Source organism: Spermophilus citellus (genome assembly GCF_964194105.1).
Source record: "Spermophilus citellus genome assembly, chromosome: 7".
Classification (NCBI taxonomy): domain Eukaryota; kingdom Metazoa; phylum Chordata; class Mammalia; order Rodentia; family Sciuridae; genus Spermophilus; species Spermophilus citellus.
Window position 1 is genome coordinate 35629303 of NC_138188.1, and position 19147 is coordinate 35648449.

Consider the following 19147-nt stretch of genomic DNA (forward strand, 5'->3'; position numbering starts at 1 on the left):
GTGTTATTTTGTAGAATGTCCCTTAAGGTTTATTTGATGCTTCCTCGTTAATTATACATGTGCATTTTTAGCAGAACCCCTATATAGAAGTGATGCATCTTTCTGAGTGCATATCATGGTGTCCATCTCATTACTGGTGGTTTTATTTATAGCCACTTGAATAAGTAAACTTTTTTCATGTCTTTTAAACTTCATTGTATCTCCTGTGTATCACAGTTAATTAATTTTATCTTTCTTATTAAAGACTATCCTGTTTTCAAATCTTTTAAAAGATTCTTCTATATCCCTTTTGAGACCACCAAGTTTTTGGTTTACATCTATCTTTCTGTCCTTTAAACTTTTCTAGTTTTACATAGATATGTTTTTACTTTTAAATATATAGTTTATTATGCATTTTGGGAAGTTCTATATAACTATTTTTAAATGCTTCCCAGATTTTTTCCCCTGGCAACTTATTTCTTGTTCTGTATTCTATTTTTCATCATTAAACTCTCATTCTTGTCATTATTTTTCAGAAATTAATACTGCTCTGAGAGAGAGAAGTTTCATTTGCAAGGAAGTTGGTGTGGGTGTTTGCCTCCCCTCAGTGCAGTACCAATATTAACTGTTTCCTCCTTATGTGGAGGCGGAATCAGATTTCTTCTTACCCCTCAATTTCTACTCTTGCTTATATTCAAACTCTACCTAAAGTTATTTAGCAGCAAAGTTGAACTAAAAACAATATTTCTGACCCTCAAATTTAGAGGTTTTCTATTCAATGCTTCCATCACCTAAAATGGCCATGTTAGTCTCTTGAATAAAACAGGGAAGCCTGATAGCAGAGATATTGGATGCCTCAGGTCACATTTCCTACCCACACCCATCCCCCATTTCAGCTCCAGCTGTAGTGACAATTCTGGGTGAGGTCAGATGTATTCTGACTGTATCCTACCACAGGAGCAAACCTTCAGACTCTGCCTTTGTACACCTGCTTAAGGAAGCCCTCTCTGTTCTGTGCACAAGTGCAATCCAGGGGTGTAGGAGTTAACAGCTCTGGGGAAATCCTCAACCAATACAGCATGAGGGTGAGTGGTAGGCAATGCCCCAGCCTCAAGATGAACAATCCAAGGTGGAATTTGTGTTTCCAGAGGTGCTCAAAGAATAAACCGTGCCCTTTTATATTGACTTTTTATTGACTTTTCCTTTTTTTCACTCTCTCTAACCGATCAATTCTGTACCCTGGAAGTACTTCCCAAATAAACTACCTGTGTCTACATCTTTGTCCCTACATTCTAACCTTGTTTGCACTTATTTCTCTTTTGCTCTTTCTTGAAAGATCCATCTTGCTCATAATTGTACTCCCACTCCTGGGCAAAGTACCTGGAATGTAATAGATATTTAGTATATATGTACATATATGTAGTATATATGTCCCCATCTCAAACTAAGCCAGAGATTCAGCAAACATTTTGTAAATGACTATGTTAGACAGTGAGATAAAAGCCCTAGGAGATAAAATCCCTATTGCCTGATGAGGAGACAAACTAGTATAATTAAGAAAAAACAATACAATAACAATATATTGTACAATGTATTGGTAGCTGCAAGAAAAAGTGATGCGTGAAGATTTGGGGGAGGGATCACCTATGGCATACTTGGGGTGGGGCTTCCCTGCCAGACGTATAGCTTGAGTGAACTGATGAGCTTAAATTGCATAAAGCTATAATGACTGCATCATACAATAGTTAACTGAAAATTAAATTAATAGTTTTGTATGCTATGTGTAAGTTATGCACTGCCAGGTTGTGGTTTGCAATATGTGACAGGATTTTAAATGTTATAGGATGGGCATTTAAACTTTTTTTAAAAAAAATAGTTATGGATGTTAATGCACTAGAATAAAAATAGAGTGCTTTATAAACTTGATTTTTATGGTTTAGGATGAGGCTAAAATTTTAAAATGTGTTAAAATTGGCTTTAAAGAAAAATATTGAATAATTAATAATTCCTGGGTGCAGATTGGCAGAGATTGTGTAGGTAGTATGCAGACTTTCGGAGCTTGGGAAATAATTATAGCAAGGTTGTCTAAAATATAATTCCTGCCTTCTGGGAACACAACATTTTTAAAGGCAAACAGATCCATAAACAAGTATGATAAATGTTACCATGGATTTAGAAGTCAAGTACAGTGGGAAGACAGAACAGAGGTAAAGCTCAGACCAGTTGGAAGGCTACTGCTTTAGTTCAAGGGAGAGGTAATAGCACGGATTAGGGAGTGGCTAAAGAAATGGAAGGAAAGACAAGTAATGTAATAGGCTCATTGCACTCATCCTGTGAAAACCCTACTGGTTGCAATAAGCAGGAAGGTGAAACCCGTCCATTGAGTCAAGAGCAGTGTTTCACATAAGCTCAAGCGCCCAACCTCACATGAAGGAGTAGGAGATTTGAATTAATCGGAAAATATAATTAAGGACGTACTTTTGTTTGACTTCAGTTATCGGGAGTGTTCCAGTATGAACAATTCAGATATTTGACCCATTTCCCCCCAACTTGACATAGAGGCTTCAGAAATACTCATATGTATATTGTGTAATGCTTTCTAAGATTCCAGACATGTTCTAAGTGCTTCATGTTTATTAGTTCCTCTATTCTTATAAAATTGATTTTACAGAGGAGGAACCGAAACCTAAGGAGGTTAAGTAACCTGTTCAAGGTAACGCAAGGCAGCTAGTAAGAGAAACAGCGAGGGTTAAACCCAAGCGTTTTTGCTCCAGAGTGTCTATTCTTAACACTATACCAGAATAAATAGGTCGGGCACTCAACGCTAAAGCAGGTCACAGTTAAGGGCTGGATCGTGAAATAATCACTGTTCTTGGCGGCAGAAACCTTGGTTTTGAGATCACAGTTTCCCTACCTATAAAATGGAGATGATAAAGACGCTAAGAGTTCGGTGCAAATGGAGAGATAATGAATGTGAACTTCAAACTATGTAGGTGGCACCATATACTAGTTTTCCGGAATGTGAATACCGGAACGCATAAAATGCAATTTATCAGTCTGGACAGCTCGCAACGCCAGAGCGAGACTCCGCCCCCGAGGCTCCACCCACCACTAGCGGCAGGTGGGGCCGGCAGATCTTTGCGCATGCGGAATCCGCCGCCCGCGCCCACCTCTGACCCAGGCTGACAGTAGCTGCCGTTTCAGAGAGGACGATTCGTAAGGAGGCTCTTGGAGAGGGTCCCCTTTGTTCGCCCTTCTGCGGGCCCTTCCCATACTTGAGCGGCATCCAGAGAGTGGTCGGTCTCGTCTACCTGCCTGACTTTCTGCAGAGGCTCCTGCCGTTGGCCCAGTAGTTGGCTGTCGAAAGTGCCGGCCCCCGCGCCGGCGCCGGCAGCAGCCGGGTGGGAAGGCTCAAGATGGCGTGCCTGTTGGAGACCCCAATCCGCATGAGCGTCCTCTCGGTGAGTGACCCGCTGCGGCCGCCTTCCTGCCGGGGAGCCCGGGACCCGCCCGCCGTATTCCCCCAAGCGCGGTGCGTCTCCTGGGCACCACCCCCTGCGGTGTCCTCTGGTTGGGGCTTGGGCCGGGAGTGAGGGAGGGTGGACGGCTGATAGACGGGACCCCGGTGGAGACCACTCCGGGAGCTCTCCCCAGTGCGGGCTCCCAGCACGGCGTGCCACAGGCGGGGGGATTGGGCTATCAGCAGCCGGCCCAGCGGCGCAGGCTTGGGTTTGGCCAGGCGTTTCACTGAGCCTTCCCGGCGATGCCGCTTCTCCCGGGCCGGGCGCGCTGCCCTGTGGGGCTTGCCGCCGGCCTGGGAACCAGCGCCCACTCAGCTCCCCTGGGCTTTGGCCAGAAGAGGTGCAGGCTCGTTGGCCCCCGCAGCCTCCGAGCCGCCAGGCAGGTCCGTGTGTCTTCTGTCGTGTCCCAGCACCTGGGTACTGGCTGGAGCTTGCCTCTTGGCAATGGAGATTTCATAAATCAGTTGCAACTCGTGTGTGTGTGTGTGTGTGTGTGTGTGTGTGTACACGTACGTGTGTGGTTATTTAAACCCCCTGCCGGAGCTCTGCTCCGGAGGTCACGTCTCTGTTCCCTGTGGCTGATATTCCTCTTCTCTTTAAGGGGAATGGTTAGATATCCCCATTATTAAGAGAAGGGACATATTGATATGCTAAGAAGCAATACCTAGTTTTGTGGGGTTTTTTTTAAGTTAAACGAAAAGTGGACGACAACGTTCATCTTTCTCTGTGTTGTCCTTGAAAAAATGGGACCAACAGAGAAAGTTACTGAGAGATAACTTCTTAGGCTTTAGCACCAATCTTACCTGTCTGACTGTCAGAATGGTCAGTTTATCAGTGGTTCATTTGCTGTTGTTGGAAATATGTAGACAAAGAATGACCATCTTTTAAACTCATGGAAGGCAGTCTAATGCTGAGAGGGTAGTTGGATTATAGACGACTTGTCAGGTTCCTGGAGTTGCCATAACTCCAGCTGGTTTCTTTTCCCTGACTTCTCCCAGGAGCAGGCCTACCTAAAAACACATTGCTTGATTCAGGGTTAGAGTTAAGTGGCAGACTGCAGCCTTGAGAGGGCTTAATTTGGCAATACAGTGGTAATTTAATTTTGGAAGGCCGTCAACAAATTTGTCTCCCAATCCATTTTATTAGCTTTTCTTATATTTAAACTACTACTACTACTGTTCACTCAAGTATTGGGATTTTTTTTTTTTTTTTTTGAGGGATTGAACTCAGGGGCACTCCACCACTGAGCCACATCCCCAGCCCTATATTGTGTTTTATTTAGAGACAGGGTCTCACTGAGTAGCTTAGTGCCTTGCCATTGCTGCGGGCTTTGGACTCCCGATTCTCCTGCCTCAGCCACTTGAGCCGCTCTGATTACAGGCCCAGGCCACCAGGCCTGGCTACTCAAGTATTGAAGCAGATTAGTACATTAGCCCATTTTGACTGAAATACTCATGTTTTGTGGGAGAGCAGGTCAATGACTTCTTCCTCATTTGTAAAAAATATTTTATATATGTATTTTTTGACTATCCTCAGTTTTGTCATTTAGATTAGTTATCCTTCAATTCACCTGAAGCTTCTTTACTTTTTGAGTTAGAGTGTATACAGTTGAAAATTTTCATTTGTTTCATTTTCTTATTGTTTCAATGAATTTACTTTAAATAATTTATCCAAAGCTCTGATTTCCCAAAGCTTTGGATAATTGATTTAAACTAAGTTCGGTGATTTTACTAATTGAAAGTGAAGCTTCTTCCTTTCAGACAGCATTTTTTATGTCAATCAGAAATTGAATGGTTGATTCCTTTAAAAAGCTACTTGTTATGTACCAGATTAAGTACAAAGTTGTATATTATGTGCTTTAGGGAAGGCAAGGAGGATATCAGAAATGCTGTCAAGAAGCTGATTATCTGGATTACTCTTGAGTTTGATAAATGCATAAATTGACCAAGGGACAATCGAATCATCTTAAGTGATTTCCATCCAAGACCCATTACACTTTCTTCCTGAGAAACTTCATTGTTCTTCCAACCTTAACCCCTCAGTTCACACTTCTACATTGCCAATCTTGACTTTTCTCCTATGTCTGATCTCATATCTTAAATTGTGTGGATGCCCCCATCACTTCCAACAAAGCACATTTCTTCTAAGAGGACTTAGTCATGACTTTTCAACTTCAGTTATTGGTACTGTCTTTCGCTGTTGAGTCTCCTGAATCATCTTTGACTCTTCCCCTTTTCATTCCTCCCTATCTAATCAGTTGTTAAGCTCAAGCTCTGTTGTTCCTTTATTCTTATTGTTTCTCACATTTTTCTATTTCCATGGCCACTCTAATTCAGGACCTTATCATTTTGTGCCCTGCACTATCACAGTATCCTTTTAATCCTACAGGGTCATTTTAGTTAAAAAATTAATTATTTTGAGATGAAGGTCTTAATATGTTACTGGTCTTAGGTTCATGAGTTCATGTGAACCATGAACCTTATACTTCTAAGTAGCTGGGGCTATAGGCATGCTACACCACAGCTGGCTTTAATTATTTTTATTGCCCCCTTACTTTCTCAGTTCAAGTCCATTTTCACATTAATTCTTCTAAAGAACACATTGGACCACCAATCTCATTTTAGTTCTTTGATAGATTCCTGTTGTTGAAAGGCTAGACTTCAAGTTTCTTTATCATCTACATGAACCTTTTATTCCATATAAACTGGCCTCTCAGGTTGAAGTTGATAATTAGTTTCTTCCAAATTCCAGTAGCTTATTGTCTGCTCATTTGTACATATGAACTACATCTTTGCATGGATTTATTATCTAATATGTTTTGAGCTTCTGTCATTTGCCAGGCATGGCATTGGGTTTGGAATACATTGATGAGACACATAGACCTATGTCCCTTCAGAGATTTTAGCCCAGTGGGGAAAGTGATATCAAATAATCACACAATTGTTCATGACTGGTGATTAGTATTATGAATGAAACATATAGGGTGCTGTTCAAACATGTAATACAATAAACTGATCTAATATGGTGGGCAATGAGAAGATCTAGGATAATTTCCCTGAAGAAGTGACACTGAGTGAGGGTTCAAGGATGAGTAAGAACCAACTAGAGAAGAAAAAAAAAAAAAGGCAAAACAACATTCCAGGTGAAGGAAAACTGCTTTTGTGGAGGCCCTTGTCTTAGAGAGTAAATAAATTCAGAGCTAAGTGCTCAATCTTTTAACCCTATAATTGCTTAAAACACTATGTCTTGCAAATACCAGGTAGTCAGTAAATGGTTGATTGAACTGTTTTGGGAGTTGAACAAACTATCCAACTCTTTTTTAGATGGCATATGGCCACTCTATTCCTCTTTGGTTTGCATTACCATTACAACCTCATTCTTGTCAGCAAATTTGCAGATTCCTTCTATGCTTTCCAGACTTTTGGATTGTTTTATGTTGAGTTCATGTTAACAACTTTTTATTTTGGAATAAGTATAAATTCACAGGAAGTTGCAAAGTACAGTGGGGTCCCTGTGTATACTTCACTCAGGTTCTTTCATTGGTTACATCGTACATAATTATAGTACAGTGTCAGAACCAGGAAACTGGGATAAGTATGTACATATTTCTGTATCATTTTATCTCAAGAGTATATTCATGTAGCCACCGTTACTAAGATACAGAACTATTCCATTACCACAAGGATCTCCTTCCTTCTACCTCTTTACAGTAATACCTGCCTGACATTCCTCCCATTTCCCTCCCCCCCACTGCCCTTAATTTCTGATAACTACTAATCTGTTCTCAGTCTCTATAGTTTTTTCCGGGCGGGTAATAGGGATTGAACTCAGAGGCACTTAACCACTGAGACCACTGAGTCACATTCCCATCCTTTTTGATATATGTTTAGAGACAGGGTCTCACTAAGTTGCTTATGGCCTCACTAAATTGCTGAATTGGTTTTGAACTCACGCTCCTCCTTCCTCAGCCTCCCAAACTGCTGGGATTATAGGAGTGTGCCATGTGCCACTGCCCAGCTCCATCTCTGTAATTTTGTTGTTTTCTATAATGTTATATAAATGGAATCAAACAATATGTAACTTTTTGAAATTGACTTTTGTCACTAAGCATAATGTTTTTGAGATCCATCCTAGTTGCAGGTATCAATAGTTTGTTCCTTGTATCAGGCTGAGTAGCATCCCTTGGTATAGGTGTACCACTGTTTGATTATTCATCTATTGGACATTTTGGTTGTTTCCAGTTTCTGATTATTATAACCTGCTTTGAGCATTTGTATATACATCTTTGTGTAGACGTAAGTTGAGGTGTCTGAGATAAATGCCCAGCAGTGCAATTATTACCTCGTATGGTAAATGTGTGTTTAGCTTGATGAACTTTCCCAGAGTGGATGTACCATTTTATATTTCTACCAGTAGTATATGAGAGATTCAGTTTCTCTGCATACTCACTAGCATTTGATATTGTTACTTTTCTACTTTAACTGTTCTAATAGATGTGCAGTGATATCATGGTCTTAATTTGCATTTATTTCCCTAATGATTTGTAATGTTAAATCTTTTCATTGCATATTTGCTATCCACTTATCCTCTGGTGAAATATTTCTTATTTTGCCAGTTTTCTCACTGTTCTTTTTGACTATTGAATTTTGAAAACTCTTTATGTATTTTAGATATGAGCACTTTGTGATATAGGTTGTTTAAGTATTTTCTCTGGGTCTGCAAGTTGTCTTTTCATCCCCTTAATTGTAGGTTAAAAAGTGAACCTTGAGGTCAGAGGTGTAGCTTTGCTGTAGAGCAGAACCCTGTATTCAATCCCTAGCACCCTCCAAAAAACAAACAAACAAACAAACAAACAAACAAACTTGATCTCAACTTCATACCTTATTACCAAAAGTAGCTCAAAGTGGATCATAGATTTTATTGTGAAGCATGAAATAAAACTTTTTTAGAGTATAACAGGGAAAAGTCCACAGAACCTTGGACCACTGAAGGATTCTTAAACCTATTTTTTTTAAAAATCAATAAATCAGACATAAGGAAATGAAATTTTGCACCCCTGAACAGAGGATGATTACATTTTAGTTTGGTCACTTTGTATTGGGTTAAATGATACATTGTAGACTAGTATAGACAGCTAAGGCACTTGTGGATTTTAATTGCCTTTTTTTTTTTTAAATAACAAAGGACTGTCTTTTACCTTTATCACTCTCTGGAGATGTTCTAAAGCCAGCATTAGGATTTTTGTTGTTGTAGATGGAAAATTTATTTATTTATTTATTTAAGTTGTCAATGGACCTTTATTTTATTTATTTATATGTGGTGCTGAGAAGTGAACCCAGTGCCTCATACATATTAGGCAAGCACTCTACCACTGAGCCACAACCCCAGCCTTTATGTATTTATTTTTATGTGGTGCTGAGGATCAAACCCAGTGCTTCACACATGCTAGGCAAGTGCTCTACCATGGAGCCACAACTTCAACCCTTAAGTGCCTTCTTTGCAGTCTTTGCCAGTGCCATTGTACTTTTTCTGACAAGCAGCTATTGGACCTACGTAGGATATTTGAAGTCTAGGTATTCCTTGATTTTATTCTGTCTTGACAGCTATTAGCATGTTGTTGGCCTTGCCTATCACTACATATTGATTTATTCTCTTAAGTAGGCAATTGACAATAATTAGAAAAAAAATTTCTGTGAACTTAAACTTACTTAAAATTATGCTCTGTACTCAGACAATAATTTGACCTTCCCTAGTTTTTCATAATAAATGCAAAATGAAATTGTTTCAGTGTATCTTCAAGTTTGCCATTAGTTCACTCTACAAACCACAGCATGTGTCAGGAGATGATCTTGAAAGAAATGAATCAAGGGCTGGAACTGTAGCTTAGTGGCAGAGCGCTTGCACCTGTGAGGCACTGGGTTCAATTCTCAGCAGCACCATATAAAAATAAATAAATAAAAATATGTTAAAAATGAAATGAATCAACAGGAACTTCCTGATCTTTAGTGATGAAGTGTGAAGAATAGGGGTGCTCATTGTATATTTAGCACATCTTGCTATGTCTTTAAGGAAAGATTGTCACCTGAAATTGGATACTTAGTGCAGGAAGTCCTTTAAACTATCAAGAATCAGAAATACCTTAATGTAGAGTCTTCAGATTTTTCCTGAAGAGTTGGCCTTCCTATTGCCTCCCATTCTCATTACTTAAAATACTTAGTGCCAGGGGTCAGGGATTGCAGTTATTTTGACTTGTGTCTTTTTCTTTTTTAAAAAATTTCTGGTTTGGCAATTGTTTTCCAGTACCATCTGCCATGTTGACTTCTGGGTACAAATATAGTATTATTTGACAAAATCAAATTCCTGTTATCCCCTGGAAGATGGAAAGCAGTCTTCGCTGAATGGTGGCTCTGTGATGACTGGAATTGTTTAGATAGGGATTAAAGGTATTTCAACTGAGAACAGTTTTGCAGGTTATCCCCCCACCCCGCCAATCATTTTGATGAATTCCATAAAATAAGAAGAATAAAGAGTTAATTTCATTCTTTGGCATATTCATAATATAGGTATTAGGGGAGGGACAGTGTTATGCTTCATATTATAAACAAAAATCATGATCTAGTGGGAGGAATTTTTCAGCTCTATTAATAGTTGGAGAGTTGTACCACCTGAATATGATTATAAAACACATTATTTTGCTTTCATCGAGGTAGGGATTAAATTAGACTTTCAAAACACTCTGAGTGGTGACTGATGGGATAAGAGGAACAAGGAAAAGGAAAGAGTCCTCATTATGACCAAACATGGCTCACAGAAGTTTTACCTTTTCGTCTAGGTAGTATCATTTATGGAGATGGAGCTGATCAGGAGAAGAATGTATTGGGGGAGTAAGGAGGAAAAATGAGTTTAATTTTGGGGCATGCTGAGTTTGAAGTGTTTTCTTCCAGATGCTTATTTGGGCAGTTGGATATAAAGGTTGAGTGCTTAAGTCTGGGATAGTGATCATTAATTGAGAGTTATCAACATGTTGATCATTGGTTCTTAGCCTTTCTAGATAAACATTTCCACACCCTCTTCCTCAGAAAAACATATATATGCCTGAAAAATTGCATAAGGAGTTTATAGACTCTCTTGAATTAACTCCTATTCTTGAATTAACTCCTTTGCTTGCCCCAGTGCAATGTTAGTCACCAAAACTTAAGTCATTTTAAAGCATTTCAGAATGGTAAAGATTATAACAATAAGGTTTTAAAACTTGTGTAAGGTATCATGACTTGGTTCTGAAGTGATTTTTTTTAAATTTTTTGTCCAGTATATGCTGGTGATCTCCCCCAAGATGTTCTGTATCTTAAGAAAGGGGTTTGTTTAAGCAGATGTCATCCCGGGTCTGGGGTGCAGAGCTGGGTTAGCTGGAGATCCAAGCCAGGACAAAGTAAGGTGTTTGGGAACAATCAAACTGGACTAGGCACAGCTCAAATGTCAGTCATGATATTGCCATGATAAGCCACAATATATATGAGAGGTTAGATAGATCCTGAAGGATATTATAAGAAAGCGAATGGATTAACTGTTAGAAGAGACAGCTGAGTCTGAGTCAAGCACCATGGATAGCTCCAAGGCAAGGGTAGTACTGCCTGTAAGCATCTGAAGCAAATAAGGCCCTTTATTGTCAGGAAGCAGCTGGCCTGGCTGAACAATACTACTGCTGAGGTGTACCATATAAATGGTACCCAGGATCTCTTAAATCATTACATGGTTGTAATCTTGAATTATAATTTAGATCATTGTTGTATGTAGTCCAGGACAATACCACACCTGTATCAGGATTGAGAAGTAAGTATTTGAATGCATTTCATTGTATTTCCTGACCACCTTTGGAGGCATCTAAATGAACCTCATCTAACCTAGAGAATATCTCAGTCTTTGTAAAACTCCTCACAAGCCTGTCACTCTATATATGCTGTCCAGAGGTGGTTCTTCTTCCCTTGGACTTCCATATTATTCTTTTTTGCACCATAGGTGCTTAGTTCATTCACTCTCTCTAGGATGATCTCTTCTTGGCCCTCAGTTCAGGCTTTCTCATCTACATTGAAAGTTAGTGAACACAATTTTTAATAGGGAGAAGAAGCTTTAAAGATCATTTAGACTCATATATCTCTTTGTGATTTGCACCACACTTAGAAGGATAAATATCATAGTACTTGATTTTAGATGCATGAATGCTAAATTGCTTTCAGTTTTTGTGACCATAAAAGCATGTTAGTACTTGTTAATAGTGAACAGGGCTAGAAGAATGTGCTATCACACTGGAAACTCCAGAAAAAAGGGAAAGGTTCTTCTTCATATCCCTTTTATCTAGCTGTTTTCTGGCATTTTTTATGAAAAAAAAATACTCCTCCTTCTGTGATATAAAATTATGGATTCTTTGCCTGAAAAAACCTGCAAATAATCTTTAGTTCACCCTTGTCATTTATTATTGGGGAAAACAGAACTGGAGATAATTGACTTGCTTGCTGTCATATGTTATGTGGCAAGGTCAGATCTACAAATTATCTCTTTTTAAAAACAGAATTGTGTGCTCAGCTTTCTGTTTTAGAATTTCATGTTCAAATTTTATCAGCTCTGATGAAACTTATTTTTTAATAAATTCTTTTAACATTCAAAGTGTTTTTCAGTCTATTGAGAGGTCAGAATTCCTCTTATACAAGTACACTAAATAAAAATTATATTTTTTAGTATTTTCATATTGGTATTTGAAATCAAATCAGATTACATTCTACAAATCTTATTGATCTAAGTACATTACATTCCACACTGATGGGGTCCAGCTAAACTGTGAAGTGACATTTTGAAACTTTCCACAGTTGTTTGAGGCTACAAAACACCAAAGCTTTGCTTAATCTGGGGAGAGAGGATGCTGTGAAACTCCAGAAATACTGAAGAGGTAGTCCCATAAGAAAAAAAAAAGTAAGGATAAAAATAATTGCAAAATTACTCTGTGAGAGGTATAAAACAAATGTTTTAGATCTGATTGGTTTCTAATAGGGCCAGAAGTTTACCAAAATATGAAGAACAAAACAAAGCAAACAAACAACAGCAACAAGAAAAACAAACAATAAAAACCTACACCAAAATCTTGGATTTTTAAATAGTGCTTGAACATTTTCTTCTTTCTTTTTTTTTTTTTTCTTGGTTTGTAGGCAAGTGGGAATTTTGGAATACATAGGAAAGGCATCATAGCTGCCTGCAAGTAAAGGGTATCTTATGATATTATCATCCTTTTTTGGTATTGTTCCAAATGGAGGTTTTTTTCCTTTCAACACAAGGAAAGAATTGTCTAGCAATTTGAAATTAATCCTATGTCAAGAGAAGCACTTACATTACCAGAACTCTTCAAGTGACAGATTTTGCATCTTGCATGAGCTTACAAGAATGTAAGCAGAACAAAGAGGGAAATGTGCAATTTGAAATTAAAGCACAATTTAGTAAAATGCCACTCTAACATATTGGTTTCTGATATTCTGGATTGTGGCAGTCTTCTCTACGAACAAGTATGAACTGGTAAGTGTCCCCAGGTTTTAAAATAAATATTGTGAGATTGTAGCTGATCCAAGCAGTGCATTTATTTGGCATTTTAGAAAATTGTCATACTGACCAAAGGAAATTTTTTTTTGGATTGAGGGTTTTGGAAGCATTAGAAACTCAGATTTTTCCTGTAATCCCAGTGGTTTGGGAGGCTGAGGCAGGAGGATCGTGAATTGGAAGCCAGCCTCAGCAATTTAGCAGGGCCCTAAGCCTCTCAGTGAGACTCTGTCTCTAAATAAAATATAAAAAAGGACTGGGGATGTTGCTCAGTAAAGCACTCCTCGGTTCAATCCCAAGTACAAAAAAAAAAAAAAAAAAAAGAAACGCAAAATTTTAGTTTTACGCTATTTTGGGGATACAAAACAGGTTTGGGGGCTCTCAGTTGACTGGCTCATTAAGAGCTGTTTTAGTGAATGATTACCAACCTTATCAGTCACATTCTTATAATTATTTTGTGGTGACTCCTTGGCTTTCCCAAAACGAAATGCATAGATAAGTTAATTATCCTCACATGTAATTTATTTATTTATTTTTTTTAACTTACTTTATTCAAAATTGTTTTCAGCTTTATCAGGGAACTGTAGTATACATCTGCATCTTTTAAAAAAAGTGCTTATTCTGTGTAGTGAATACAAAGCACACAAAATGAAAGTTCTTAAGCACAGAGGGTTACACTGAGAAGGCAGCCTTACTATTTAGGCACATTACAGTAATTAAGGTAACTGTACTGCAGATAGCACATTCTTCGTTCTCTCTCAGCACACCATTGGCGGTTTATGTTCTTATCCCGGAAGGTGAAAAGCTACTCCAACCACAAAGCCTCTGACTCTCAGAGCAGGAACTTTCAAAGTTGGCATAATATTCCAACTGAATTAAGGGAGAAAAACAGTAAATGAATTTACAATATAACTTAAATGTGTGAGTGCTCAGGTACTACTATACCAGAAAATAATAAAGTAGTGATATTTTTGCAAATGTACACAATTTGACTGTGAATGTGACAGCACTCTGCAGACTGATAAAGGCATGCAATTATTTAAATACAATAAAAAGTCATTTTTAAAAATATTATTTTAGTTGTGGATTAACACACAGTATCTTTATTTATTTTTATGTGGTGCTGAGGATTGAACCCAGTGCCTCACAGCCCCAGCCCAATAGTAAATTTTTTTAATATTTATTTTTTAGTCAGTTAGACACAATACCTTTATTTTATTTATTTATTTATTTATATGTGGTACTGAGTAAGGATCGGACCCAGGTCCTTGCACGTGCTAGGCAAGTGCTAGGCAAGTGCTCTACCACTGAGCCACCCCCCCCCTTCCGCCATAGTCATTTTTTATATGACTTTCTGAAAAGTCTGAATGTTTGGTAAAGTTCCCAATAAAATAAAATATAACCTTTTCTTTATTCATGTAGGAATTGCATTCTTGGAAAATCATGCATTAACATGGTACACAATGTATTTTGTGTTTATATGTAGAATGGAATTAGATTCTAGACATGACTGGATTTGGCAAAGTTGCGGGATATGAGCCTGCTGTCCCAGGACATATAGTATCCTTAGTTCTTGGTCACTAAATATCAGAGGTACCTTGTTGTCATTGTAACAGCCAAAATTGCTTCCACAGATATACAGAATATATCATAGGGAATAGTACTGCACCTGTTCAGAGCTACTGGGGGCATGGGACTTTCTGAGTGGTTTGTGTATCTTATTATACCCCTCTCTCCCTCCCTCTCCCTTTCTCTCTCTCTCCCTCTCCCTCTCCCTCTCCCTCTCCCTCTCCCTCTCCCTCCCTCCCCTCCATTCTCCCTTGTTCCTAGCTGGTGATACTATAGTTGTGGTATGAGGACTTGGAAATAAAATATGCTGTTGAACATTTTTCTCATACTGTACATCTTCTGATATACTAATATGCTTTTTAAAAATTATGTTTATTGCTTTTTTATATAAGCTCTTGCAAAAATAGACTTTTTTTTTTTTGCTTTTGCTTATTTTCTAGAACATTGCCTTTTATAACTGTTAAAAATCTTATTGACTAGATTATAGAATACTACTTCAGGCCGAGAATGTAACTCAGTTGTAGAGGTCATGCATAGCATGCAGGATGAGACCCTGGATTCAATCCTCCAGTATGACAAAACAACATCATCATCAAAACTACTTCAGCATTGTTTTGTATTCCCAACTGTATGCAACATGATTATAATACTAAATTGCATTTTCTTTCTTGAACACACCTTATTGCTTCAGAATTCTCTTTTGTATGTATATATTATGCTGTCTTCCTAGAGTACTTACCTTTTTTTCTCTCTCTCTCTCCCTTTTTCACCTGGAAAACTAGTACTAATCTTCAGGTTAATCATCTTAACTGCTTAGACATTACCTTCCATCCCAACTCTAGTGTTGGTTAATTATATCTTAAACTTTTTATTTAACACTCACTTTTATGCATGTGTTACAGGTTATACTTGTAACTTACTTGCTTTCATGTCTTTCTTTTGGTGCTATGAGCCCCTTGAGGACTCTTATCTCTCTATTCCCAGCACCTACCATATTACCCCGTAAATTAAAAATATACAATGGGGCTGGGGATATGGCTCAGTTGGTAGAGTGCTTGCTTCACATGCACAAGGCCCTGGGTTTGAGCCCCAGTACCACAAAAAGCAAACAAACAAATAAAAAAGTAAAAAAAAAAAAAGAATAATGATTTTCAGCCTGAAAAAGGTTTAAAACTGAGAGAGAGAGAGAGAGAGAGAGAGAGAGAGAGAGAGAGAGAGTGTGTGTGTGTGTGTGTGTGTGTATGTATAATAGCAGTCTTCTTTGTATACTTGCCCCAGGGTGAGACTCCATAATTTTCTTGTTTACACCTTATAACAGGAGCACATCTACTAACAAATGTTAAGTTTTAGAAGTTCAATATTAGAAAAGAATGAGTAAATTCTTCCTATAAGCAAGAAGTCTTTAAAATTCCTCACTGGTGTCCCATTCAACTCAAGAGACTACAGTTGTCTGACGTGGGATGATTGGGATGTCCATAGTTGGGTAGAGAGACTTCCTTTTTGTTCTTTTCTTAAGTCTATGTGTTAGTTTAGGCTGCTATAACAAAGTACCACAGTCTGGGTAGCTTATAAATAACAGAAAAATTGACTTCTTGTGGTTTTGTAGGCTGTGAAGTCCAAAAAAAAAAAAAAAAAAGGTGTCAGCAGATTCAGTGTCTGGGGAGGGCTGTTCCTTGGCTCACAGATGGCTGTCTTTATGTTGAGTTCTCAGACTGTGTATGGTTGGGGTCTTTTTTGTAAGGGCCCTAATCCTATTCATAAGGGTTCTGGCCTTATGACCTAACCACCTCCCAAGGGTCCCACTTCCAACATTGAAGGTTAGGATTTCAACATATGAATTTCAAGGGGGAAATAAGTATTCAATCTATAGAAGTCTGTTTCAGTAGTTCATAAACGTTGGTAGAATAAAACTTCCTAAATAAGTCATGCATCTTGCACTTGATTAGCAATTTAAGGAAATTTCAAGGGCAATTTAGTTGATTTTTTTTTTTTTTGGCCTTGGTTGTTTGTTTTACAACCTAAATCTATATGAGTGCTTGGAATATAGCATAATCTGGGACTTATTCTTTTTCCATAATTTTATTAGTGCATTATACTTGTACATTATGGTGGGATTTGTTAATGTATTCATATATTCACACAGTGTAACAATTTACTTTGGCAGGTATCATCCCAAGTGTTTCCTTAGTAACTTGCCTGAAATCATTAGGGTACTTTTATTGTTTACAAGGGATTTCCCTATATATTAGCTCATATGAGCCACACTTTGAGTGCTGTGATAATATCACCCCTTTATCATTGAAGAAACAGCCTCAACATTTTATTTTTGCCCATAGTTACGAAGTGGTAAAATGCATTTTCGAAGTCTGCAAATGCAGATCATTTGTTGTTCTACTACACAATGCCTATGTTGGAAATAAAGAATACTATATGTTAATGACATATACATGGAGCAAGTCTTTTTCTTCTTTCCACATTTTTTTATTGGTGCATTATTGTTGTACATAATGACGAAATTTGTTGTACATATTCATACATGCAGATAATATAACAATATATTTTGGCCTACATAGAGCAAGACTTTAGTGAAATAAAGTAAGTTTGGTATTTTTATATTAACCTTTGAACATTCTTCATTGTCTAATAAACTCATAGTTTCACCCCCAAAATATATCTGATTTTGGAGTTAAATCCATGGCAAGTCTGGGACTTGGCAAGCAGTTGTAACAAGATACTCTTCTTGAATTTTTTTTTTTTTTTCTTAAAGGGTAGTGGCTTAAATTCGACCTGGTCATGAATAGTTTATTCAGAGGGGCAATGAGAACCTGCTCTGGTTTGTCTTTTCAGGGCATCTGACTAGTGTTCTGAGACAACTAAGTATTTCCTCTTTGCTCTGGTATTACTAAGGATGAATGAAAGCCCAAATTGTCTCCATTACTCTTGGTTTATATGTATTATTCTACAATAATTATTCTGGTTTTGGTGGTAAGTTCAAAGACAATGATTATGTATTGCTGTGTAAAAGTTACTCTAAAGCTTAGCTACTTAAAACAACATTTATTATTTCACAGTTTCTGTAGGTCAGGAATATGTGTGGAGTAGCTTGGACTTTTGGCCTTAGGTCTCTTTATGAAGTTGTAGTCAGTGGGTCAGGTGGAGCTGCAGTCTCATCTGAAGGCTGTTCAAGGAGAATACAATTCCTTGCTCACTACTCTTGTCATCAGGCAGAGTTTTAATTCCATGCCAGTGGACTTTTCCATAGGGGAACTCCTAACCAGACAGGAGGCTTCCATCAGAGAGGAAAAAGTTTGTGGTGGGGAGAACCTTGAAATTTCTAAAATAACATCTCATTACCTCTGCTACATTTTGTTTGCTAGAACCAAGCTATAGGGTTCATTCCTCACTCAAGGGAAGACTACACAAAGGCATGAATACTGGGAGGTGGGAATCATTGGGAGCCATCTTGGTGGTGCCAGTCACATGTAGTCACCCTAATAAGAGGTACATTGTTTCCACATGATACTCCTTATGGTAGAGTGCAAGTAATTATTTGCTGCTATTTTTGTTTTTCTGAAAGAAGAAAATTGGTTCAGCTGTCCCCTTCCCATCTTTTCTGTGTACTTGTTGGGCACACAGTACAGAATTTACTGTACACTGAACTTCTTAGAATAAACCCTAATTGGCAGATTTGATGTTCACAAATTTTCTGCTGAGGAATGCATGTATAGTTTCACATAATATAATTTTTGGGTAGTACTATTAATCATAAAATGTAACAGTTTATGCATTGTGATGGCTTTATTATTTTGAATATGTAAAGTGAGTTCAGAGCCAGATTTAAAGCTTGCTGGTTCGATTATTTGGAGCCCTATGCCAAAAGGCTGCAGAACTACAAGTCTGACTCTGATTAATTTTGCTGTTCAGACTGTGCCCTGAGCTTTAGTTGGCTGCTCTTTTGTTGGGAGAATGGAGGAATCACCATGTATACAAATCCCTTGCTTTTATTTTGTTTCTTTCACTCTACTTCCCTTATGCTCAGCCTCTTTGAACATTCCCTTCATCTTTTTATTGAAAGTGCAACCAAGATTTTCATCTGTTGACACTCTTTCCCTAGCCTCTCAGTCTTCTCATCTCTTTTTCTTCCTATATCCCTCATAACACCCTTGAAAAAAGATGGTTTAGAAGTCCTCCTTGTTCCTCTTGGTGCTTTCATAACCTGCTCTTTCCCTCTTAAAAACCCTACCTTTAAATCTCATTATATTCTACCTTATATTCATCTATAGACCTCCTGATTGTTCCCTCATTTCTTTAGGATTATAGCTCATCATAAATTTTTTCTAGCACTACTTCTGTGATGATTTATGGAAATTTCATTATCTATGCAATTTTGTAAAATTCTAGACTTCTCTAAAGATCATATCCTCAGTCTTACCTTGAGGTACTTGCTCCCATGGTTGTTTCCTAAACCTTGACCAATTTCTAGTGACTTGACTGGCACC

General features: G+C 38.0%; 1 protein-coding gene across 5 annotated transcripts in view; it reads left to right on the plus strand.

The window, feature by feature from the left end:
• The first annotated feature begins 2813 nt into the window (after window positions 1–2813).
• ARMC8 (armadillo repeat containing 8) overlaps window positions 2814–19147 on the plus strand; it is a 102487-nt gene continuing 86153 nt past the window's right edge. For 2 of the 5 annotated variants that reach the window (XM_081301013.1, XM_081301014.1), the window contains exon 1: window positions 2814–3440. Coding sequence is in view for 1 of the 5 variants with exons in the window: in XM_081301011.1 (XP_081157137.1) it covers window positions 3396–3440 (45 nt within the window). In the remaining 4 variants the exon portion in view is untranslated. Of the gene's footprint in view, window positions 3512–19147 lie in introns of all 5 variants that reach the window. The other 3 variants (XR_014022927.1, XM_081301011.1, XM_081301012.1) reach the window with 2 other exon arrangements.